The sequence below is a fragment of the Alligator mississippiensis genome, chromosome 2 (genome assembly GCF_030867095.1).
Source record: "Alligator mississippiensis isolate rAllMis1 chromosome 2, rAllMis1, whole genome shotgun sequence".
In the NCBI taxonomy this organism is placed as follows: domain Eukaryota; kingdom Metazoa; phylum Chordata; order Crocodylia; family Alligatoridae; genus Alligator; species Alligator mississippiensis.
The window spans coordinates 266,122,857-266,147,680 of NC_081825.1; the positions used below are offsets into that span (position 1 = coordinate 266,122,857).

The 24,824-nt window shown below is 49.4% G+C and overlaps 1 protein-coding gene across 1 annotated transcript in view; it reads left to right on the forward strand.

Moving 5' to 3' along the window:
• TSHR (thyroid stimulating hormone receptor) overlaps positions 1 to 21,593 on the forward strand; it is a 208,459-nt gene extending 186,866 nt beyond the window's left edge. The window contains exons 9-10 of the mRNA XM_006260866.3: positions 12,617 to 12,805; positions 14,432 to 21,593. Of these exons, the coding sequence (XP_006260928.1) occupies positions 12,617 to 12,805; positions 14,432 to 15,842 (1,600 nt within the window). The 3' untranslated portion in view covers positions 15,843 to 21,593. The remainder of the gene's footprint in view (positions 1 to 12,616; positions 12,806 to 14,431) is intronic.
• Positions 21,594 to 24,824: the final 3,231 nt, after the last annotated feature.

The following is a 24,824-nucleotide window of genomic DNA, read 5'->3' on the forward strand; positions in this document are numbered from 1 at the left end:
CCCAATAAAATGACATTATATTGTCTGAAAGTTTTATCTAATAGTAGAAAACTATTGCTTCTTGGGGTCAAAATCTAAGAGACTTTGGAAAGTGTTGTCCTAAGTGTGAGTGCATTTTTCGCCCCACTTTGTTACCCATTTATCATGATATCATCTTTGGAGATATGTGTGGCAGAGCACCTTTGGGTGCTTGCCAATTGAAGGACTAGTGCAGGCTACAAAGAAGCCTGCAGGAGGGAGTGGCAGAGAGACACCCCCCTTAGAAGAATTTTAAGGGAGGTGGTGTGTGGCAGAGCACTTTTGGGTGCTTGCCACTTTAAGGGCTCAAGCAGGCTGTGAGGCAGCCCGCAGGTGACAGCAGAGCCAATCAGGTGGTCTCATGACAGCTAAGAAGCCACCTGATTGGATCAGGGTGGAACAGCCTCAGTATAAGAGCAGGCCCTGAGGAGCAGAGCTGGCAGTTGCTGCAGGGATGCTGCCAAGGTAACATCAGCCAGCTGGAGATCTGCCATTCTCAGGAACATTCGGGAGGACAAAGGAAGGAACTATGGGGAAGGAGGAGATTCCTAGGGACCCAATGGGGTCCCAAGCCCCAAGAAAGTGGCTATAGGCCTGGGATTGAGGAGAGTCCATGTGCACCTAGGCCCATGAACAACATGTGCCCCTGGTGGCTGGGGGGGCACGGCGGCGGCGCTGGCAGCGGCAGTAAGCAGGGAGCTCCCACAGACACCACCAGTGCTGTTGGCGGTGGGGGGAGGGCAGCGAGTGCCAACCAGGGGTAGGTGACCACCTGCAGACACTGCTGGCAGCGTTGGCATCGGCCAGTGGCGATCGCTGACTGCCCACTGACACTGCCAGTGATGTTGGGGGGGGGGGGGTGAGCAGCGACTGCCAACAGTGTTAGCAGCAGCTTTTAGTAGGAGGTACACTGCCACGCTCACAGGGTGCATGTACACCCCCATGCACCCCCTATGCCTCGCCAATGCCTAGGCCTAGAGAAGGCACTGGCCAGCCTAGGAAGAGGCTTAGAGCTTATAAGCTTACTGAGGGCCTAGGTAAGCCCCTGATTAAAACTGGGGGTGACTGAGGGCAGGGGCTCAGAGGAGAACAGTGGAGTCAAAGGGCTACTTGATATAACATTGATGGGGCACTAGGCAAGCCCAATGTGAGAGGACTGCTGTAAGGTGGGGCCCAGAGGTGGACCCCTGCTGAATAGGAAGGTCATCTGCTGCTAGACTGAGGCCATGGAATCTCGATTAGTCAATGCAAGGGGGCAAATAAGACCACCATGAGGGGCAGGCCAGGGTTGCAGAGAGCTACTGGCACCCTGACTGGCCTAGTGGTGGGGCCAAAGCTTAAAAGAGGCTAAAGGTCTCCTCAATGTGGGGGGACATCACTTCCAAGAAAAGACAGGCAGTCAGGCAGCCAGCATGCTGGAATGATGGAGACTGAACCACAGCCTGTGGTGGGAGGAATCCTATAAGGGGCCTCAGAGAGATGGGGCCAATGAGTGAGGGTGATGTGATGTGATGGGGGAGGCTGTAACAGAGTGCCTAGGAATGAGCAGCCCAGAAAGAACATCCAGGAGCCCAATGAGGGAGTTATAAAACCAGGGCAGGTAGGCCTGCATTAGTCTTGGGGAATGACCTAAAACTACACTTTGCTGGGGACAGTCTCCAGAAAATGCTACACCATTGTCTCCCTAGTGAAAGGCATGTATGGGGTGCCAGAAAGCCTCTGCCTTGTGGGTGACCCTGTGGAGGGGAAAGGCTAGGGAAGCACACCCTGCAACAAAAGCACCAGGACTGGGCAACAGCACAGGGGCCAGGAGGGCCCAAGCCTGAGAGGGTGAGGCTTGGGTAGCAACACAGGAACCAGGAGGGCCTGAGACCCAATGCTTGAACAAATGAAGCCTAGTGGAGGCCTGAATGAGAGTGAGGCCTAACGAGAGGCCAAGAGTAAGGTCTAGGTATGTCAGCAGATGTCTGAGGCCTAAGTGGGCTATAGGCTGAATTAGAGGTCTACGTATGTCAGCAGACGTCTGGGGCCTGAATGGGCCGTAGGCCAAGAGTTGGGTCCAGGTACATCGACAGACACCTGAGGCCCAAGGGGCACAAGGGCCAGAAGTCCCAGTGAGGGGGCGGAGTAGTGACCCTAGAGCGGAGATACAGTTCAAGGGGCTTTAGGCCTAACGAGAGGCAAGGAGCCCAGTGAGGGGGCATGTGGCCCAGGCACCTCTAAGGACACCTGAGGCCGAGTTGGGCCAGAGGCCAGGCCAAGGTTATGTCCTGAGGCCAAGTTTGGGCCAGTGGCCAAGCGCGGCCCAGCAATGGGACTGGGGGAGTTGGAAGTGATCTTTGGATGCCATCTGCGAGACATGGGACATGGTAAAGGGGAGGTCGGAGCCATGTATTATGCCCTTGGCATTGGGGCATTAAATGGGCAGTCTCTTGCCTAGAAACAACTTCTGAGTTACAATAAAGGCATGGTAGGCGAGCCAGGTGGGCAGACTGTCCTAAAAAGGTGGGTGGGCTGACATTGTGACTGGCCCTGGGACAGCCCCCATCACAGTATTCAACTAATGTATAGATGCCAGAAAACTCAAAAGAGTTTTGAGTCATTATTGACTCCAAGATGAACATGGGCCGACAATGCGAGGTCACTGTCAGCAGGGCTAACCGGACCTTATCGTACAACCACAGGTGCATCTCAAGTAGGGCCAAGGAGGTGATCCTCCCCCTCTACGTGACACTGGTCAGGCCACAGCTGGAGTACTGTGTCCGGTTCTAGGCACCCCACTTCAGGAGGGATATGGACAACATTGAGAGGGTCCAGAGGAGGGCCACCCGCATGATCCAGGGACAGCAGGGCAGACCCTACAATGAGAGGCTACGGGACCTGAACCTGTTCAGCCTTCACAAGAGAAGGCTGAGTGGGGACCTGGTGACCATCTATAAACTCACTAGGGGGGACCAGAAGGGTTTGGGGGAGACCTTGTTTCCCCTAGCGCCCCCCGGGATAACAAGGAATAGTGGCCACAAGTTGTTGGAGAGTAGGTTTAGATTAGACATCCATAGGAAGTACTTCACAGTTAGGGCGGCTAGGATCTGGAACCAACTTCCAAGGGAAGTGGTGCTGGCTCCTACCCTGGGGGTCTTTAAGAATCGGCTTCATGCCTACCTGGCTGGGGTCATTTGAGCCCAGTTTTCTTCCTGCCCAGGCAGGGGGTTGGACCTGAAGATCTACAAGGTCCCTTCCGACCCTACTTCCATGATTCTATGGTTCTGTGATTCTTCCTATCCTAATTCTGCAGGCTTACATTTACATAAGATTTAGGTCAGCTTCCAGATCTTGGGATTCTTACATATATCCAAACCCCCAAGTTTTTGAGGTTCCCCAAGCCTTGAATTCTCTTATTAAAGCTACCATGATTGTTTTCCTTCATCCTTCTTTCACCTTTGTTATGCTCCCATTGCCAATATTTTGATTAACTTCATCCTTTAATTTAATAACCTAGCTTTAAATTAATGTGTTTCTCAGCAGTGTTGTTTTCTTCAATCTCTCGTTTGGAGTTTTTTTCACTGCTCTTGTCTCATAGGGAAAACCCACTTAACTTTTCTGTGGCAGAGAGAAAGGTGAAGGCACATGTTTCCCACTGTGGTATGATTTTCACTTAGGAATCTCAGAAATATCCCAGGCAATAATGTTTATTTTCTTATGCAAACTCTTCCTTTAGAAAGAACTAGTGCTTTGCTTTCTAAAGAAATGCTTTTTCCTCTTGTTTGTGTTCTCATTAGAGATATATAACTTTTATTGTAATTTTCCTATTTCTTAGAGTTCTGGGATTTTTGTTGGATAATATTTTCTATAACGTCCAGGGAGTGCAGATGTTTGTATTAGTTTTGTTTGTTTAAAAATGGTTAATGTTTTCTCCACAGTTGTGGAAGACATAGTATTTTTTGTACTATTTCTATGAAAAATATACATGGCCCTTGGACTGTGACAGTCAGAATTAAAGTTGCTATTTCCTTGCATGTAGTCCAAAGAAGTTTTTTCTTGTCCTTTTTGAAGTGTCTCCCTCTTCTATCCTGAAGAAGGAAAAAAGCCTATACGGGATTCTAACTTACAGAGTTTAGACTGAATGCAGTGAAATAATCTAAGTATATAACTTTTAAGACAAAATGAGAAGCCGCAATGCAGAATGTCCATTTCACTGGCATGCTTTAGAGACATGCAGCATGCAGCATTTTACCAGCCTGCATGTGTGACTTGGTTATTGCCATGAAGTATACCAGTGCCAAGTTGAGAACAGAACAACATAGATATCCAGACACCCTCACATTTTTAGCAAAACTCACATCTGGATTTCAGTAAAAACTCTATCTCCTGCCTGTTTTTATGATCTGTCCACCTGACTCCAGAAAGCACTTTGTTTAGATGGTTGCAAAAACAGCTGAAGGGAAAACTTGGTAGGGATATTTGAAAGCCCAAGTGATGGAGACAGAGGCTCCAGCAGCAGCAAAATACAAGAAACGTTGCAGCAAAGCTCTTTTATTGAGTGGCAAAATGATCCATAGTTCAGGTTGAATGCTGACAAAAGGAAGGAGGAGAGAGTTTTGTGCGGCAGGCTGGAAATGTTACTGCAGCTTCAAATACATCAAAAGCCAGAAGGCTTTTAAGTATATATGAACATGAGTATAAAAGGCTCAGTTTGATAATTACTTGCTACTTATTTGTTACACTTATTTGCTACTTATTTGTTACAGTTTGCTAATTACTTGCTACTCATTTGCACATGATTAGTGGCTCCTAATTTACTTAATGTTTCCATTTTTAGAATGCTAATAAGTTGTAAATATCAATATAGGGACAAATGCAAGCCACTTAGGACAGAACAGTGCCATGCACCAGTACAGTCTGGGAACTGACTGGCTAAGCAGCAACTCTCCAGAAAAGGACCTGAGGGTTACATTGGACAATAAGTTGAATATGAGACAACAGTGTGCCCTTGTTGCCAAGGCTAACCTCATACTGGATTGCATTAGTAGGAGAGTTGCCAGCAGATCCAGGGAAGTGATTATTCCCATCTATTCAGCACCGGTGAGGTGACATCTGGAGTACTGTGTTCAGTTTTGGGGCCCCCACAACAGAAAGGATGTGGACAAATTGGAGAGAGTCCAGCGGAGGGCAACAAAAATGGTCTGGGGGCACATGACTTCTGAGGAGAGGCTGAGGGAACTGGTCTTATTTAGTTTTGAGAAGAGAAGAGTCAGGGGGGATTTAATAGCAGCCTTCAACTACCTGAAGGGTGGTTCCAAAGAGGATGGAGCTGGACTGTTCTCAGTGATAACAAATGACAGCAGAAGGAGCAATGGTTTGAAGTAGCAGCAAGGGAAGCTTAGGTTACATATTAAGAAAAACTTTCTTTTTAGGAGGGTAGTAAAGCAGGCTAGCTGAGGTTTTTAAGACCTGGCTAAGATAAAGCCTTGACTGGGATGATTTAGTTGGGGATTTAGTTGAGCAGTTGGTTGGATTAGATGTCCTCCTGGGCTAAGTACAGACATTCAAAATGCCCGAGCCAGAATTGATTCAATCTTTGCAGTTTAGTCTAACCTGTGTAGTTTGAATTGAGATGTAAGTAAATAAACATTCACTTTTGATTCCAGAAATGCAGCCACATGCCTGCAGTGGCTCAGGCTAGAAGCTGGAGGGTGCTAGAGTGAGCCCTTCCTTCCCCTAAACAGTGACCAGAAAGCTGGAGGGAAGCTGTGCTAAGTGAGGGTGGCAGGGTGTGGCCAGGCTCCAGCAGGCTACTGAGTATTATGATTTAGTGCAGAGTTGTTTAAACCCCAACCCTGGCCTGCAGGGACCCCAGTTGGGGTGTGCCTGGACGGTGAAGGGAGAAGCATCCCTCAGCGGTGGAGTGGTGGGGGGTGTCCAGATAGCAGCCTGGGCAGTGTCTCAGGTGAAGGGGAGGGAAGGGAGGGAGTTAAACCCCCTGCCTCCCTTCTACCACTGGCATGGGACCCCAGCTGGGGTCTGCCTGGCTTTTCCCCCTGCTCTCTGTTCAAGCGGCAGGGGTCATGTTGAGATGCCAGCCTGTGCTGCCCAGGCCACCAGCTGGACATGCCCTCCACCGCTTGAACAACAAGCAGGGGGAGGTGGGGAAAGCCAGACAGACCCCAGCTGGGGTCCCATGCTGGTGGGAGAGGGGAGGCAGGGGGGTTTAATGCCCCTCTCTCCCTACCTTCACCTGAGGCACTGCCCAGGCCAGTATCTGGCCACACCCCCTGCTGCTTGAGTGGTGAGCAGGGGGGGAAAAGCCAGGCAGACCTTGGCTGGGGTCCTGTGCTGGTGGGAGAGGAGAAGGGGGATTAAACCCCCCTTCCCTGGTTCACCCTGCCCATTTCAGCTGGGGTGTGGCCATACCTCCTGCTCTCTCCAGGAAGGGTGGCAGTCCCCGCCCCTCCCCCCAGACCCAGGCTGGGGTTTTGTGGTTCATGGAGGGGGTTTAAACCCCACTCCCTCCCCTCTCCCTGAATCTGCTGGCCCACACCTCCACCACCTCCACTCCAGCAGGGAAAAGTCTGGCAGGGGCTGCTCTACCGCTGCCAAGCAGACTGGGCTGCGTCCCCAGCTGGGTTTCCCTCCCTCACCCATTTGTCAACCAGCCATAGGTGGTAGAAGTGGGGGCTAATGGGGCTCAGCCCCCCAAATGCAGGGCAACAGGTATGGCCAGAGGGCAGCCTGGCCAGAGGCTGCTGCTGCGGGGGGGAGGGACACGCACACTCAGATACCCTGCACACCCAGGATTGCAGCTGGCTTAGCAGGCAGGTAAATTTCTTTTAATCTGCTTTCTTTATGACTGCTTGGGCTTCAGGGGAGGAGGCAGAGCGAGACCCCTACAGTGCAGGAGGGAGTGAGGTAGGGGCAAGGGCGAATCATTCATCCCTGCCTCTGCCCCGCTCTCTGCTGCACTGTGGAGATTGGCCCATGACCTGGCCTGTCCAGGGCCCCATTCATTGTGAATGGAGCCTCAGCCAGGCCGGGTTGTGGGGAAATTGGAGCCCAGCATCTCCTCCAGAGGCGCAGCGCTGAGGAGCCAAAGGAGGGGGCATGTGCCCCCCAATCTTTGCACAGGGCAAGGGTGGGCTGCAGCTGTGAGGTGGGCTCTGCTCCCTGCCTTAGCACCTCACTGCTGCTGCTTTGAAAGCGGCACAGCGTGGTGCCATATACATCCTGCCTCTGGGTGGCTCGGGCAGCTTGGCACATGGCACCATGCTGCACCACTTTCAAAGCAGTGGCAGTGAGGCGCAGAGACAGGGAACAGAACCTAGCTCACAGCTGCAGCCCACCCTTGCCCCATTCAAAGATCGGAGGGGCCACATGCCCCCCCCCCACCCTTGGCTCACCAGCACCGGGCTGTCCAGCTCTGATTGTCCCACGACCCACCAGGAACAGCCCAGTGCAGCTCCAGCCTGCAGCAGCAGCCTGCCTTCCCTGCCCCATGCAGTTCCAGGGGCATACATGCCCCCCATGCCTCCCAGGGTGCACGCAGTGGTGGGAGCCGCTCCCTCCCCGTGCCCCGCCCCAGCTGTGCAGGGCCAGCAGCAGCAATAGAACTATGACTCGGGGTGGGGCGGGTGCAAGGGTCCCAGAAGGTCTGTCTGCTCTGGCCTGGTGGCACAGTTGAGGCTGGCCCTGCTCTGGCCCCCCCAGGCAGTGTGGGGCCAGGGCCAGTGTGGGGAGGCAGCCAGGGCCGGGGCTGGGGCTGGTGCGGGGCTGGGGGGTGGTGGATTTGTTGGCATGGGGGGCGCCAGTACCAGACAACGACCCCAGGCACAGGGGAAGGAGTGGCCACACAGGTGCAGCCCAATCCTGGGCCCGGCTCCACTCCAATCCCTCCCAATCCTGGCCCCACTCCCTCCCCTGCCCCTTCCCCTGCAGACTTTCCTGCCTGGGGGCAGGCACATGCACACATGCACGCACGCACTCAGCCCTCCTCCCCCTCCCAATTTTTTTTCTCCCTCTGCCTATGGAGCCAGCTTTCACTGCTCTGGCCAGAGAGCAGAGGGGTGGAGCCAACCCTGCTCTGCTTGAGCAGTCAGCACAGCACAGCCCAGGGCTGCAAAGCATCCTGGGATGCTGGGGGGCTATGATTGAATTTGAACTAGGAGGTCACTTCCAACCCTAATTTTCTATGATTCTATATTGACAGTATATAACACTTTCACAGAAGTTGCCAGGGAGGATGCTAGAATCATTGTCAGATGGGTAAGTATCTCATAGAACTTTGGGTGTCCAGGACACGGAGGTACTTCGAGATTATGGGATGGCTACACTATCTGTGTGTTTCTGCTAGCAGGATGAGTAGTGAAAGTTAACTTTGACATTTAATTTGTCACCATTAGTCTTCAAAATTAACACTCCAAAGAAAGTAATACAGAAGTTCATGCCTCAGTTACTGTTTCAGGATGACTGTAGGTTCAGGTAGACATTCTTGCCTTGGGTCAAATTTAGGATTTTTTCTTTGCAATTCTAAGGGATAGATACATACAATTTTCAATTAATGAAAGCTGAGATTCCTACTAAGGAAACTCAGTCTTACTTAAGTCCTTAGTAAGACTCTAAGTGTCCTTTTAACATTACGTCAGCTGGTTTATTCAGGCCAGTCACTAATCCCAATGAGGTTATGTTTCTTGTATTTGAAGTTCTTTGGAAAAATTACATGAGAATTTAGTGCTGAAGCTGATAGAATTTCTTAATGACACTATCTGTGCAAAACTGTATTCTTATTGCAAGATAATGTGAAGGACATACCATTTTCCGTGCATCAAGCTGTGTTTACTCACTGCTTTAATTTTATTTCACTTTTGTCATTAGAAATAATGAAAAGGTGCTTAGAGAGAATATAAACAAGGGGAAAGATCAAAATGTGATTTTGATAAAATGCTACTAATATAGACAGGGGAAAAAAAATCTGGTACCAAATACCCAATGGAATGATGAAACTTGGCAAGCTGGAATACTGTAAGAGGGGAGATAGCAATCATATCAGAGAAGGGAGGTAACAGTCTCTCTTTGAGGTGGGAGTGCAATACATCTGAGAGACTTATTCACTCTGGCCCCAGTAATGACTGCATAGTCAGCGTCTCGTGTAGATGCAGCCTCTGTCACGAGAATATTTGAGTACCTTGTACATAAAAACAGTAGCATTACAAATTCCTTAGTGGACTTCATGGATTCTTCAAAACTTTGACTTGGGAACATGGTGTTTTTTTGTTTTCTTATGTTTGTGTCTGTTCAGTTGATTTATTTCACATTTTTGAAAAGGAGGAGGTGAGTTTGGACAAAAGGAAATATCAGTGTTGAGTGAAGTCTTTCCAGAAGTGCTGGTTGTAGCCATGTTGGTCTAAGGACATAGTCAGACAGGGTTCTTTGAATTTACCCAAAGAACCTTGTCTTTCCAGAAGTGAACTTCTGCAGTATTTCTTAAATGGAGTGAGAATGGCTTTGCCTGTTCACCTCTACGCGTATGTGCCAAATTCAGATGTCCACAGCAATTAATACTTTGAAGAGACCGTGCTTTAAACTGGCACCTGAAACTGTCTGGAAACCAAGAGAGCATCTGGATCACAGGCCAGATGGAGATGGTGGAGGGCCTAGAGTTTGTGTGTTATCTAATCTACAGTGAATTACAATAATCCAGCCTGGATACAAATTTATACAGCATTATTAGCAGGTAATTATGTAGTTGGTGGACAAAAGTTCCTAATGAGATGCAAATGAAAGAAGACAGTTTTAGATGCTGGTACTACCTGTTCACCCACACTATGAGAATAATCAGACAGAACACACTCTTTAAGAGTCACCGTGAATTAGGTATATGATTGCCTCCCTCCCACCTAGGTTTGGTAAACATCAGCGAGGCTTTTCAACAAGGTTATTCGATTCTCTTGCTGCCAGAGGTGCATCTTGTCTCATCTGTGCCAATCTGTAGGCAGCTCTTAGTCTGAGCAAGGGCCCTGTTAACCCTTCTTCCTCCATGTACAAGCTAGGCAGGGAAGCTCGGGCATGCAACATTATTACTAAATGAATGCACACAACCCAGAAACATTACAACAACACAATAGCCTGTCACCAGAGCTCAGTCTGCACATCTATGCAGTGTTATTTTCTTAATGCCATTTCAGGGTAACAGCTTTGCAGCCTTTATTCAGCTGAGGTAATCTCCTTAGGCCTGGGATCTTGGGTATGTATAGAAATGCTCCACGCACGTTTTACAGTGCTGTAATTTAGAACACTTTTTATAGCACTATGAAGTTACAGCACTCTGAAACATGACAGAAGTGCAGTTGCAGGGGGGGGCTTTAGTTCAAAAGTGCATTGCTGCCATTTTCTCCGTGCTGACATGCATTTTGTTGCTTATACAACTGCACGTGGTGCAGCGCAATTTGCCTCAGCTCACGTGCGGAGCAGACTCGACTTAGTTCAAGTCTCTTCAGAAGTGGCGGATGTCCATTGTATTGTGGGACAGAAAAGTATGTGTATAAATGCCCAGGGATGTCTGCTGATAATACCTGGAAATCTTAAGCTAAACTCTGTCTCAAATTCTTCAGGTACATTATCCTTCCTTCCTGCTTCTTAGGAGCTAAATGGGCTGTAATGAGTAGAAGGAAATGAAGATTCGTGCGGGCTGGTTTCCCTTACATGGAATCAAACAGAGGGGAACAGTGCAGCTCTGTGCCCGAGGTAGCCATGTGATGCCCAAAGCAGTGCTGGCTTCCACAGTGCTGTAGCGATTTTTGCAATCCCCACTCTCCCCACAACAAAGGCAGTGCCTGGGCCTGCTGCCCTGGCTGCCTCCGCCATTTCAGGTACATTACTGCTCTCAGAGCGCTCCCGGGCTTTGTGAAGCAATGGCGCCTTTCCGGAAAGTTCCAAGCTTGCGTGGAGGAGCAGGGCTAGGCCGAGAGTGCAGTTCCTTTACTTTTCTGCTCAAAATGCACCGCTGTTTAGTCAGTAAGGAGGCTCAGAAAAGGTCCTTTTTGTCCCAAAGGGGAGACACACGTGAGAGTTATTGTCAAATGGAAATGGAGCAGCGCTGACCCGTGCTTGTATACTTTTTCATTTACACTGCTAGCACAGATGGCAGTTACACCAACTTTCTGTGGGAACTCAGGACACGGGGTTTTGGGGGCAAAGGAGAAAGAAGCATTTTAGTATGCTTTGCACTGCATCAATCCCCACGAATCAAGTGGACTCCATGGACAGAAAACACTCTTATTTACATACAGTCACACTCTTTATTACTACAACTCTTGACATTTGAAGACACAATGGCAACATGTATAACTGCCAGCTTTCTCAATATAATATCTATGTAATACAAACTGATTTTGAGGTTGTTAAGAACATTGCTGTAGCTTTATGAGAGTGTTTTTTTCTTGAAACACATGGCTTAAGACAAACTACTGGAAACCTGAGAAAAAGCAGCTTGCTAAGTAGAAGGAATATTTCACCTGAAAGTGTGTTTATATCTACTTTTTATCAACCTGCCATCTGAGAGTTTTAAACTATGGGTAAAAAGAGTTTGGTATTTCTTTGTAAGCACTGTTTTGTGTTAGGAGAAAGTAAAGTAGCCAGTTTGGGAATCCTGAGTTATACAGGTGTACTAAAAGCTGCAGGGAGCAAGTCATCTCCCACTTTAGTTCAGGTTATAGCTGTCCTGGGAGACTTCAGTATGTGCTTAATACTCTGTGCATGAGAAATCCTGCCAGAGCCTAAGACTGCTCAAGTGCATGAAGTTATGTATATGCTTAAATCTTTGTAGGATTAGGGCCTATGAATTAGGTGAGCAGATGCTCACAGCTGCTTCCAAAAGGCAAATTCTTATAGCATGATGAAGTCTTTTAAAACTTTATTTTCAATTTCAGCTTCAAGGGTTAGTTGTTGCTTTTGTTGCATCTCCTACTGGGAGTATAGCTGATTTCTTCCTGTTCCTATTGCAATCACAACACTGTCTACAGTATCAAGACAAAGCCTTGACTGAGATGATCTAGTTGGGGATGGTCCTGCTTTGAGCAGGAACTTTGGACTAGATGACCCCCTGAAGTCCCTTCCAACCCTAATTTTTTCTATGATTCTGTGATTTCTAAGAAGTATGCTTGAAATTGAAAAGCATTTTTTTTTGTTTTGGTAACTTTAAAAAAGCCATACTGAATCTCTTGTTCAAAGCTAATGTTTCAGGTTTCTAACCTAAGGAGTAAATTAAGATTTTTACTTTCTCAAACAGGTTGTATAGAGTTTGTTTGTGCAACCCTAAATTAAAATAAGTAACAAAAGCAGATGCTGGGTTAGATGCTGACGGCAATTTCTCTAGCAGATTTGCTGCACTTTCTCTCATCCTTTATGCGGCCAAAGTGTTCTTGTGATGATGAGTACTGAGTGTTCTCTAAATGGTACATTTCAAATGCATACATGCCAACTCCCCTCCCCAGCTCCCTCACATTTTATTTTTGCTGTGGATTTCTGTGCAACTCCTAAAACATTTTGAAGATCTGAAATGTCTCACTGCAGTCACTTCACATGAAGGATTTTTTTCCCCTTTTACCAGTGACGTCTCCCAGACAGATATTGCTGCTCTTCCAACAAAAGGATTGGAAAACCTTAAAGAACTCATGGCAAAATATACATGGACCTTAAAGAAACTACCCCCTGTGAAAACATTTTCTCAACTAATGCGAGCTTACTTGTCCTACCCAAGCCACTGCTGTGCTTTCAAGAACTGGAAGAAAACGAAAGGGTGATTTTTAACAATTTATATTAAAACTTTAAAATTAAATGCTTAAAGGAAGATTGCCTAATATTTTATTGTCATATAATTTAGTTAAAAGGTTTCAAGCCAATTATATAATAATACATTCAATAAAACTGATTGTTTATAGATTTAAAACTGATCAAAATAAATATTTTTTCATTTGATGAATATTTACCTTACAACATTAATTGCTACAAGATATCTTAGAGAGCAGCAGCCAGGAAGAATAAAAGAAAAGGATATAGAAAAAGGAAAACCAGAAGTTTTGGAAGGGGTACAAAGCCTCATCCATCTTCTAACAAAGGGGAAAAAGGATGCTTCCTTGTGGACAGGTTATTACATAATTGCTTTCTGCAGGATTTGTTGCCTCCTCTGATAGTCTAAAACGTCTGGGTATTATTGAAGAGATGTTGGAAGAAAAGAATCACTGATCTGATCTGATCTAGTATGGCTATTATTCTCTTGTTACAAATACTTTTTATCTTTATTATAATTAGTGATAAGCTGTTATTGAAGAGTTCAACTTTGGATCCAAATGCATAGATTTAAGGTGTTCAGAGCCAATCTCTGATAAATGAAACAAAAATCATATCAATTTTTTCATAATATTTCTAGGGTGGTTCTCACTGTATTGTATAAGAGATGGGATTGATAGTATATTTGGTGAGACTCACAAATGATATTAGGTCAGGGAAGAGTTTCAAACAACTTTGAGGACAGAAAATTAAATCACTGTAGCCTAGATAGACTACAAATATGGACAGAAAGAAACCAAGTGAGATTCGCTGTTGTGAAATGCAGTAAACACATCTGGTGAATGACAGCCTGAAACACTAACCCAGGTGACAGTGATTGGCAACTTAAAACCAAATTTTCAATGTGCTATTCTAGCCTAAATCTGCTAATGTTATTTGGGGCTACCAACACAGTGGTACTGTGTCATGAAGCTAGATTGAAGTGTCTCTCTGGTCAGACCAGAAAACAAGATCAGCTTTAGACGCTATATTTCTAGGAAGCATTAGACCAAATAGAGGAAGTACAGAGAAGAGCACCAAAATGAATAAGGGGCTGATTCATGGGTAAAAAGAAAAGAAGGCAACATTGTCTGCATTAATTAAGAAGTTATAAACAACAGATATGACGCATCTGTGAATACTTGAAGGATGTAAACCCAAAGAAGCAAGAGGAAGTATTTACGGTGTGAAAAACAGTTACACTAAAAATAATTGGCTGAAAATAGGAAAGGAAAAAAATCAGCCTATATAACAGTAAAATCCTCCTGATCAGAAATATATTAGATTGTGGGAAAGATTCTTGTGGGAAGTAATAGAAATCTTAGCCCTTGGTATTTGTGAGTAGAAAGAAGAATCTATTTTTATGGTAAACTATATAAAAGCAACAAGAACTCAAATGCAGAAGATTGCAGTGTTGTATATCTGTCTACTTGGATTAAAAAGAAAAAGAAAAAACCCCATGTTCTACGTCTTTTATTGTTTAAAATGTATCTGACAGAATTCTGGATTAAATTATTCACAACTGTTCCCATGTTGCCGGTTGTATTAAAGCTAAACCGCAGTTTCCAGTAGTGATTTCACACCTGTTCTCTTTCAGAGTTCCGGAATACCTGATGTGTAACCAGACCAGCAGTTATAACGTCCGTAAAAGAAGATCTGTAAGTGCCTTTAATGGTCCTTTTTACCAAGACTATGCAGAAGGAGATACAGAGCACACTGAGGCAGTGTATGACAAAAACTCCAAATTCAGGGATTTTTATGGCAATTCCCACTACTATGTCTTTTTTGAAGAGCAGGGGGATGGAGATGTTGGATTTGGCCAAGAAATCAAGAACCCTCAAGAGGAAAATGCCCAGGCATTTGACAGCCACTATGACTATACTGTCTGTGGGGGCAATGAAGAAATAGTATGCACCCCAGAGCCTGATGAGTTTAATCCCTGTGAAGACATAATGGGGTATACATTTCTAAGGATTGTGGTTTGGTTTGTGAACCTCCTTGCCATCCTGGGTAATATTTTTGTCCTGTTCATCCTTCTCACCAGCCATTACAAGTTGACTGTCCCACGTTTTTTGATGTGCAACCTGGCCTTTGCAGATTTCTGCATGGGACTGTATCTTCTTTTGATTGCTTCTGTGGATCTCTACAGTCGGTCAGAGTATTACAACCATGCCATAGAGTGGCAGACAGGGCCTGGATGCAATACAGCTGGCTTTTTCACCGTCTTTGCCAGTGAGCTTTCTGTGTATACCCTGACTGTAATCACCCTGGAGCGCTGGTATGCCATCACTTTTGCCATGCGTCCAGACAGGAAAATTCGTCTCCGGTATGCATTGGTTGTCATGCTGGGTGGTTGGCTCTCATGCTTTATTCTTGCTCTCTTGCCAATGTTTGGAGTCAGCAGCTACACTAAAGTCAGTATCTGCCTACCTATGGATATTGGAACACCCTTGGCTGAAGCCTACGTTGTCTTTGTTTTGATGTTGAACATTATTGCTTTTATCATCATCTGTGCATGCTACATCAAAATCTATATCACTGTGCGAAACCCTCACTACAAGTCAGGAGACAAAGACACAAAAATTGCCAAAAGGATGGCAGTGTTGATTTTCACTGACTTCCTGTGCATGGCACCTATCTCATTTTATGCTTTATCTGCCATTATGAACAAACCCTTGATAACAGTTAGCAATTCCAAGATCCTGCTGGTGCTCTTCTACCCACTGAATTCTTGTGCCAACCCCTTCCTCTATGCTATTTTCACCAAGGCTTTCCGAAGGGATGTCTTCATCCTACTTAGCAAGTTTGGCATATGTGAGCATCAGGCTCAAATCTACAGGGGTCAGACAGTCTCCATCAAAAACAGCAGTGTTTTTTATGGCCAGAGAGGCAGCCGAGGAACAGCTCAAGTTCTTACAAACATCCACAACCCACAGGGTGGCTACCATTTGGCAATGGCAATGCCAGATCAAATTGTTATGGAAGACTGGAAGCTTACTGAATTATAACATCTGGAAGCATCACACCTGCAGTGAGGCTAGATTCATAACCAAGATAAAAACATTAATAAGATGCAGTTCTTTCCTAGCCGTGGTGGGTTTTGAGGTACCTCAGAAAAGATTTAGGTTTTTCTTTTGAGTGTATCATTCACCTGAATCTCCAGTCTTAAACCACTGTCAGCATAAAACAAGGTCCAAATTATGGTGATGAAATTGGAAGCTAATGTAAAAACTCCATTTATACTGCAGGGGGTGTCAAAGATCCAGTCTGCAGAACCCCATTGTCTGGACCCCAGTGCTGCCCCTTGGTCCAGAGTTGACTCACGCTGTATGCAGTGCATACCAGACTGGCCCAGAGTGCAATGCCTGGCATGTGTGCTGCACATAATGTCTGCCCTGGCTGAGCCAGGGCCCATGCTGCATGCCACATCCAACCCAGCTAGTCTTGGACATGTGCCACACCTGCCCCAGATGGTCCAGATCACATGCATGCATGTGGCATCTCCTCCAGCCAGTCCAGGATCTGCATTGCATGCAGCACCCCCACCCTCCACAGCTGTTCTGGGCTGGGAACTGTATGCACTGGTCAGATCAAGCACTGCATGCAGCATGCATTCTGGACTGGCCCTGTATGGGCACCATGTACAGTCCTGGACTGACTGGAGCTAATACCGCATATGCTGGATCTGGCATGCATTGGAGGGGTGGATGGTTCTGTGAGTCCAGTCTGGCCATGGATCATTCATCCAGCCCTGCACCACCACCACTCATCCAGCCCACAGGACCAGATGATGTTGATACCCCTGGACAGGGCCATCCCTAGGGGGGTGGTGAATCAGGGCAACTGCCTCAGGCCCTGCAGTTTGGGGGGCCCTGTGGACAGTGCCGTACAGGCCTGACCACGGCCACCACACACCACCACTGCTGAGCATCGCCAGTTCTGCTGCTAAGTTCTGCAGGCTCCAGCCGCTCACCACCCGCCTCCTCCAGGCCCCTTACAGGCTGATATGCCCTGGGACCCACACACCCCTAGGGACGGCTCTACCCCTGGGTTATATAAAATAAGTGGAAAGGAAGACTCAGCAGAAACTTTGGGTAGGTTTTGTAAATGTATAATTATAGTGGAGTTATGATAGAAAAGCAAAAATTATGTTGTGAATTTCTCAAATTCCAGATCAAACTGGCATGTCTGGGATCAGGTATGTCACGGTCGGCAGGGCTAACCGGACCTTATCGTGCATCCATAGGTGCATCTCAAGTAGGTCCAAGGAGATGATCCTTCCCCTCTATGCAACACTGGTCAGGCCACAGCTGGAGTACTGTGTCCAGTTCTGGGCACCCCACTTCAAGAGGGATGTGGACAACATTGAGAGGGTCCAGAGGAGGGCCCACCCGCATGATCCGGGGACAGCAGGGCAGATCCTACAATGACAGGCTATGGCACCTGAACCTGTTCAGCCTTCACAAGAGAAGGGGGGACCTGGTGACTGTCTATAAACTCACTAGGGGGAACCAGAAGGGGTTGGGGGAGACCTTGTTTCCCCTAGCGCCCCCCGGGATAACAAGGAATAATGGCCACAAGTTGTTGGAGAGTAGGTTTAGATTAGACATCCATAGGAAGTACTTCACAGTTAGGGCGGCTAGGATCTGGAACCAACTTCCAAGGGAAGTGGTGCTGGCTCCTACCCTGGGGGTCTTTAAGAATCGGCTTCATGCCTACCTGGCTGGGGTCATTTGAGCCCAGTTTTCCTCCTGCCCAGGCAGGGGGTCGGACTTGAAGATCTACAAGGTCCCTTCCGACCCTACTTCTATGATTCTATGATTCTATGATGTCAGAAGGTTGATTTGTCTTTCTAACTGCCAGCTTCCTGAACTCCTTTTGGGACCCAAAAGGCAAATGGGGTTCTGTCTGCTTCTACCATCAGCACCTGTAATTGACACAGTGTAACTGGAACTTAGTTCATAGTTTTGTTTAAGATATGGGAAGCAGAATAGAACTGAGCTGGTTTTTCCGCCACTCATGTTGCTGCTATAGTGCAAAAAAACCCCCAAAGCATCAAAGAAACACCCCCCAAAACAGTAAAGTTGTTGTCATCATCATATGTATGTCAACTGGTAGCAGGTATTTGAGCTTTTACCTTTATCCTAATGTGTTGATCAATATGTCACTCATTTTCAAGTAAGTCTGATTTTTGGATGGTGGGTTTAAAGGGAAATTTGCTTCACTTTCTTCTGGAGATGAAATCTGTCCAAACCTGATGGGTTCTGATCCCTGGCTTAAATAATTTGCTTTAGTAGCTGGAAAAACTCAAAATTCTGGTACAAGCTAAAATTAAGCATTTGCCCCCACAATTCTTTATTGGCCCTATATTTGGCCTCTGTTTGGTTATCTGCATATACTTAATTATATAAATAAATTTAATCACAGTTAGTTGTTGCACAGTAACGCATGTGTAGATGCGACTCGGGAGCAAATTTGCTCCCAAGTCTGCCCGGCTACTAGGGAGTCGCCCTGAGGCCAACCCTAGGTCTGCAGCCTAGGAGCTTCTCTTGCTTCAGGGCTGGGCTGCCTGTATGTCAGCCCCTGCCTGAAGGCAATAAAAGCACGGAGACATCTTGTGCCCTGGAGCACACAGCACATGCAGCCTGCAGGCACTCCAGGCCCTATGTGTCCCCCTGGGCAGGCCACAGCCCTGCTATGCCTGCCTGCCAACACCCCAGCACTGCTGCCTGGTGCTGCACTGCCTTGCAGCTGACAGGGCAGTGCAATTAGGGCCACCTGTGTGCTGAAGGGTGCTCCAGGCTGCTGCAGCACCTACCCAGCCCTGTCAGCCCTGCAGGGCTGCTTTCTGGCAGCAGGGCCAGCACCACCTGCCTGCAGTATGCCTCCAGCATCCTGCCCTGCACCTGCAGGTGCTGCAGGGCATAGACCCTGCTGTGCAGTTGACTGTCCCACACTGTGCTCCTGCGCTGGGTACTGCTGGCAGCTTCCCAGCACCGGCAACACAGACAACCCTACGGGGGCCCAGAAAGCTGGCACAGGGCCCAGCAAGGCTTCATCCTCCCTGTCCAGACTGGGGATCACATGCATGCGCATGCCTGTGCCCTCCACCCATGGCCCCAACTGAAGCCAGGTGGAGACTGGCTACCTCATGGCATTCTGGGGTGAGGCAGAGGTGCTGCTCCCATTTGAGTGGGGCAGGTGCTCCAATGCCCAAATTTCTGAGGCCCTGTTGGGTGGGATGTGGGAGCAAGGGCATGACCAGTTAGCACAGGAGTGCTGCATAAAGGTCAAGGCCTTGCAGTCAGAGTAGGTCTTCATGACCAACCACAACTGTTGGTCCAGCCGTGCCTACAAGACCATGTTCTTTATGCAGCAGCTGACCAATATTTTGATACCTCAGGATCCAGGCCACAACTGTGCAGTTGATACCAGCATGGGAAGCCTGCCCAAGCCCCCACTCCACCCTGACACCTCTGGTGACATGTCACTAGAGAAGGGACCCTTGGGCATGCAGCACCCCAACCTGCCCAGCTCCCCAGCTGCAGCCTCCACCAGCAGGTTGGGGAGCCCTGGCCAGCGCCTGCTTCACCAGTTGTGCAGCCCCAGAGCCAGCCATGAGGAACGGCCAGCCAGGATGTGGCTGGTGACCAGCAGCACCAGCTCCTCCCTGGGGGCGGGAGGCCCCCAGCCAGGTGCCCACACGCTGTGCCCCATGTGCCAAGGACACCAGGCACAGCTGCATGCCTTCACCAGCTGGGAGGACCACACTGAGCCACCAGCCATGCCAGCCCTGGACAAGTGGTAAGCCCTGCACTAGGGAAGGGCTGTCCCCACCCCAGCCCCTGCCCCCAACTCCAGCCCCTGCCTCTGCCCCTGTCCCCCCCTTCCCTGCCTGGCCTACCCACTCCCCTGGCCCTGGGTTCCCCCCTACAGGATACAAAGAGGTGGGACACAGTACAAAAATGTATTGAGCAGCCCGTGCCCCCACAGTTGGGCAGGCACAGATGTCTCATACCCCGAGGAACTCATTGGTGCTGGCAGCAATGTTTTTCTCAGCAGTGGGGGGCAGAGATATGTAGTGCTGCCACAGGTAGCCCTCCAGAGGGTGGCAGAGGTTGTGGGGCAGCCTGGACTTGCCCCTGTGCCATCATAGCTCAGGGTCCCAAATCTGGAGTGCAGGTGTGCCTAAGGCACCATGAGGATCAGCAGTATCAGGGTGTGGTGGATCTGACATCCCTCGGCCCACTCAAACAGTTCATCATGCACCGGCCGGGCCACGTGCAGTAGGGGCACGCTTGGGGCACAGTGGCAGCATGGTGGGGGGCTGGCCTTGGGGCACCTCCCCAGAGAGGCCCCCAGAGAGGAGTGGGGGCATGGCCAGTTCCTCATCCCACTTGTCTGGGAACCCCAGGCCTCCCCCAGCCCGGGTGCCATGGGCTGGGTGACAGCGCAGTACAGTGGTTGGCATGCAGGGGGAGGAGGGGGAGTGGGATCTGGACCCGTGGCAGGAGGTGTTGCCAGGAGCCTGGCCTGTCCTAGCCTGGGAACCTGGGCAGGGGAGGCAGGCTGCCTGTGGCCAGCACCCAGTGGCCTGCCAGCTCCAAGGGAGCACACAGGAACAGGGAATTTGGCTGGCAGCCGCCTAGGCCCAGGCCTGCCCAGCCCAACTTACCATCATCCCTTGGCACGCATGCCATCATCCCTGGGCACCCATGCATGGCCAGCCCCCTATCTGAGACCAGGCAGTGCAAGGCTCCTGGTGCAGAGCATCTCATCTCTGAAATGTTGCAAACTCACAAAAGGTTTCTGTCTCATGACTCTGCAGGTCCAGCATCTGGATGCAGGGGAGAAGCCTCAGTGGTCAGTGGGGATGCTGGCTCAGGGTCAGCGCTGCCCACCACTGGGACCTCCAGATGCATCAGCTGTGCTAGAGGTGCACACAGGACCAGATCCTCTTCCTCCAGTAGCTGGTGGCAGTGGTAGAGGAGCAGGAGGAGAATGCCCAGGCCTGGCAGGCAGAGGACTTGGCCCACCAGGAGAGGTGGTGGGCGGAGGTCATTGCCCAGGAGGAGGCGTGGGACCGGACCCACCAGAAGTTCCAGGCTGAGTTCCTGGCCCTGGAGTGAAAGTGGATCCAGGTCCTGTGAAAGAACACCATTCTGGGCCAGGCAGTGCAGGCCACAGATGATGACTGTCAGGTGCTGGATACCATCTTGGGCCTGGCAGTCTCATTTGCGCGCGCTGCTGCCTGACCCCCATCCCTAACCCCAAAGGCCCCCTGACAGCCATCTAGCACCCTTCAGCAGGCCCTGACCTGGGCCTGGGAGTAGATCCTCCATTGCCTCCAGCCCCTGCCCTGTGTCTGCCACCACCCAACCCCCCTGGCCTGCTGCTCACCCCGGCTCCATGCAGGAGCAGCCAGCAACATGGACACGACCACATGCCAGCCTTGCTGGCCATGGACAAGCCCCGGCAGAGGGGGAGTTGCCCATGCCAGGGGACCAGTGACTACCATCACCATGGGGTTTGCCCCTTGCACACTCTGGCATGCACCCCCACAAGGGAAAAGCCAGAGGCCAGGGTGCTGGGCACCTGTCCCCAGGCTCTGCCCCTAGGCACCCCCGCCCCCCCATGCCCCCCCTCCCCTACTCCAGGACACCAAAAACCCACTTTGTAAATAGCTTTCACTGGGAAGAGGGTTTTTTGTTGCTGGGGTGGGGGGATGGTGGAGGAACCCTGTTGGGAAGGGAAGGGAAGGGAAGGGAAGGGAAGGGAAGGGAAGGGAAGGGAAGGGAAGGGAAGGGAAGGGAAGGAGGCTCTGTGTTGAGGAGGGAGGGGGAGTGGTAGGGGATGTGTGATGTGATGGGAATAAAGACTTGTTTGGATACGTGTCTGCAATGAGAGTGGTACTGGGTAGGGGGTCTGTGCCCATGGGACAGGGGGGCTAGAGTGGGGAGTGCAGGAGGAGCTGGACAGCTAGAACTTCCTGCCCTGTCCCCTGCTGGTGGGTGCGTGTCTCCTGTCACTGCTGGTGGGTCCAGTACCCTGTCCCCTGCTGGTGGGTGCGTGTCTCCTGGTGTTTCAGCTGGGGAAGGGGGCTGCTGCTGCTGCAGGTCACCGCCGCAGGTGGTGCTCCCACTACCAGGTGTCATCTGCCCACCGTGCCTCCTCCAGCCAGGCCTCATGGAACAGCTCCCCCGGGCCTTGCAAATGTTATGCAACATACAGACTGCAATAGTGACCCAGGGGAGGTTGTTTTTGGTGACCTTGAGGTAGGCGGTGAGGGCGTGCCAGTGGCCCTTGAGGTGGCGCACTCGACAAGGGCATGGGTCTGGTCCAGGCAGCAGTTAAAATGGGCCTGGTGGGGGTCCAGGTGGCCAGTATACAAGCGTATCAGCCAGGGCAGAGGTGGGTAGGCAGGGTCCTGATGAGCACCCAGCTGCAGGTCCAGGACCTCTGGTGTGAAGCACCCATTCTCCACCAGTCCCACGAGACTGAAGTTCTGAACCATATGGGCATCATGCATGCTGCCCGCCCAGCCGACACTCACCTGGGTGACTGTGCTGTGGTGGTCCAGGATGGCCCGCAGCTGTAATATGGGTGGACTCCGTGGGGCAGGCAGGCGACAAGGATGTGGGTCCCATCTAGGGCCCTGATACACTGGGGGAATCCCAGTGCATGGAACCCTCCCACCACCTCCAGGGGTTCATGTACGTGGAGCACGGTATGGCTCAGCAGATCCTGGAGGGACCTGCACACCTCCAGGATGGCCTCCTCAGCAGGGGGGCTTGCCCATGCTGAACAGGTGTCCAATATACAGGAGGCTGGCAGGTGTGGCCAGCTTAGAATCATAGAAAGTTAGGGTTGGAAGGGACCTCAGGAGGTCATCTAGTCCAACACCCTGCTCAAAACAGGACAATCTCCAACTAGATCATCCCAGACAGGGCTTTGTCTAGCCAGATATTAAAAACCTCCAAGAATGAAGAGTCCAACACCTCTCTGGGTAACCTGTTCCAGTGTTTTACTACCCTCCTACTGAGAACATTCTTCCTAATATCTAACCTAAACTTCCCTTGCTGCAACTTGAGGCCACTGCTCCTTCTCTTCGTTCTCAAGCTTTAGCAGCATGAGGGCTAACCGGGTGTTGGCGAGGAGGACCCAGGCATATGCCAGTGTCCTGCTCCAGGTGGGGCCAGAGCTTCTAGAGCTGGTCCCAGGAGGTGGCCCAGGTCATACAGAAGCCATCCAGCCACTGCTGGTTGTCCCAGGTCTGCTGGACAGTGTGCAGCCACCAGTACTGACTGACACAGCGAGCCCAGAGGTGGTAGGGCTGGAGGCCCAGGAGGGTGACGGCGGCCCTGCCCTTTAAAAATCTGCCTTAAAAAAATTACGAAGTGACTTTAAAGTGGATGAGAAAAGGGAGAAAGAGGAGGCAGGCTTTTTTATTTTTGCACCTTTGTGCCACAGAGCATATAGCAGTGAGAAAGAGACATACATAGATGTCACATTTTGTGTAGGCCAGTGTGTGAAGTTTCTCACAGGAAACAAGCCTTTGCTGTTCTCATATGTTCCCGTACCGCTTGATGGATATTAGTGATTGGTTCTCCTTAGTGGGGAATGTTGCAGAAAGAATGACACACAACTTCATCCCTTTTCTTTCTCTGTCCTGCTCTCAACTTAATTTTAACTGACTGAAACTACTCCCCCAATAAGTAACTCAGAGTTCCCTGCCTTCTTGTTTGCTCTGCTGCTGTCCTTGTTCTAGGTGTTCTTCAGGGCACCAGCATTTGCCAGAACTAGCAAGTATGGGATAGTAGCAGAATATTCATTTCTCACTTTGCCCAGATGGGGGAGCCCCAGGAGAATATGACTCTTGGGGTGTGCCTGTGTGAGACAGAAGTGGTGACAAAATGTGGCATATGATACCAACAAGAGGAAAGGAAACAGTAACTGCGCACTGGAGCTCCCAGCCTCACCACCCTGAGGAAGTGAACCTCATGGAGGCTGCCAAAGAATGATGGTAGAGTGATGAGATGGAACTCACTGCTGCAAGATGTCGCAGAGGCTGATAATTTAGCTAGGTTCAAATGAGGCTTAGACAAAATTCATATGGGATAGGTTTGTCAGTGAGTATAAAGCATAATAATAGAGCTGCAACTTCCATATAAAGATTTTCTAGACCTCTAAATGCTGGAAGCTGCAAAAGGAAAGGGACTGAGCCACCTAGACCTGTAGTCTGACCCAGCGTGACATCTTTTTTGTTCTTATGCCCATTCCCAGCAGCCAGCTGGGTGGCAGGTATGGTAGAAGGTCAGTAGCTTTTCTTCTGCAAAAAGACTCCAACAGTTGTCCTGAAGAGGGCTGAAATAGTATTGGGGGTTTTATTCTGTGGTACAGTGTTGATGATTGGGGATTGAAGCAGTGGGGCACTGAAGGAGTCAGGCTGGAACTCTGCGTAACAGGTAGGTAAGGGGAATCTGGATGTACTGGGACACAGAGACGTGGAAGATGTGGAAATACTGGAACACTGAAACCAGCAACTGCGAGGTGAAATTCACATTAAAAACTGAGGTGAAGGGAGTTTCCCTGGCACAGCTGCTCACCCCTGCTGTCTCCTTTTTATTCTGGAAAGGGAGCAATCCTGCACTGTGTGTGTAATTTGGAGGACAACCAATATTGTTTCCTATTTCTTTGCCACCTCACCCCTTTATGTCACAAGGGATATGGGGCACTGACACATCTGTAAGTGCTGCTGACCACCATCTTTGAAAACTCATGGAGATCAGGAGAAGTCCTGGACAGTTGGAAAATGGCAAATATAGCATCCATCTTTAAGAAAGGAGGATCCAGGGAAATACAGACCAGTCAGCTTCATGGAGTAGATCCTCAAAGAATCCATTACTAAGCACTTGGAGGAGAAGGTGCTTAGCAACAGTTGGCATGGATTCATCAAAGGCAAGTCAGACCTAACCAATCTGACTGCCTTC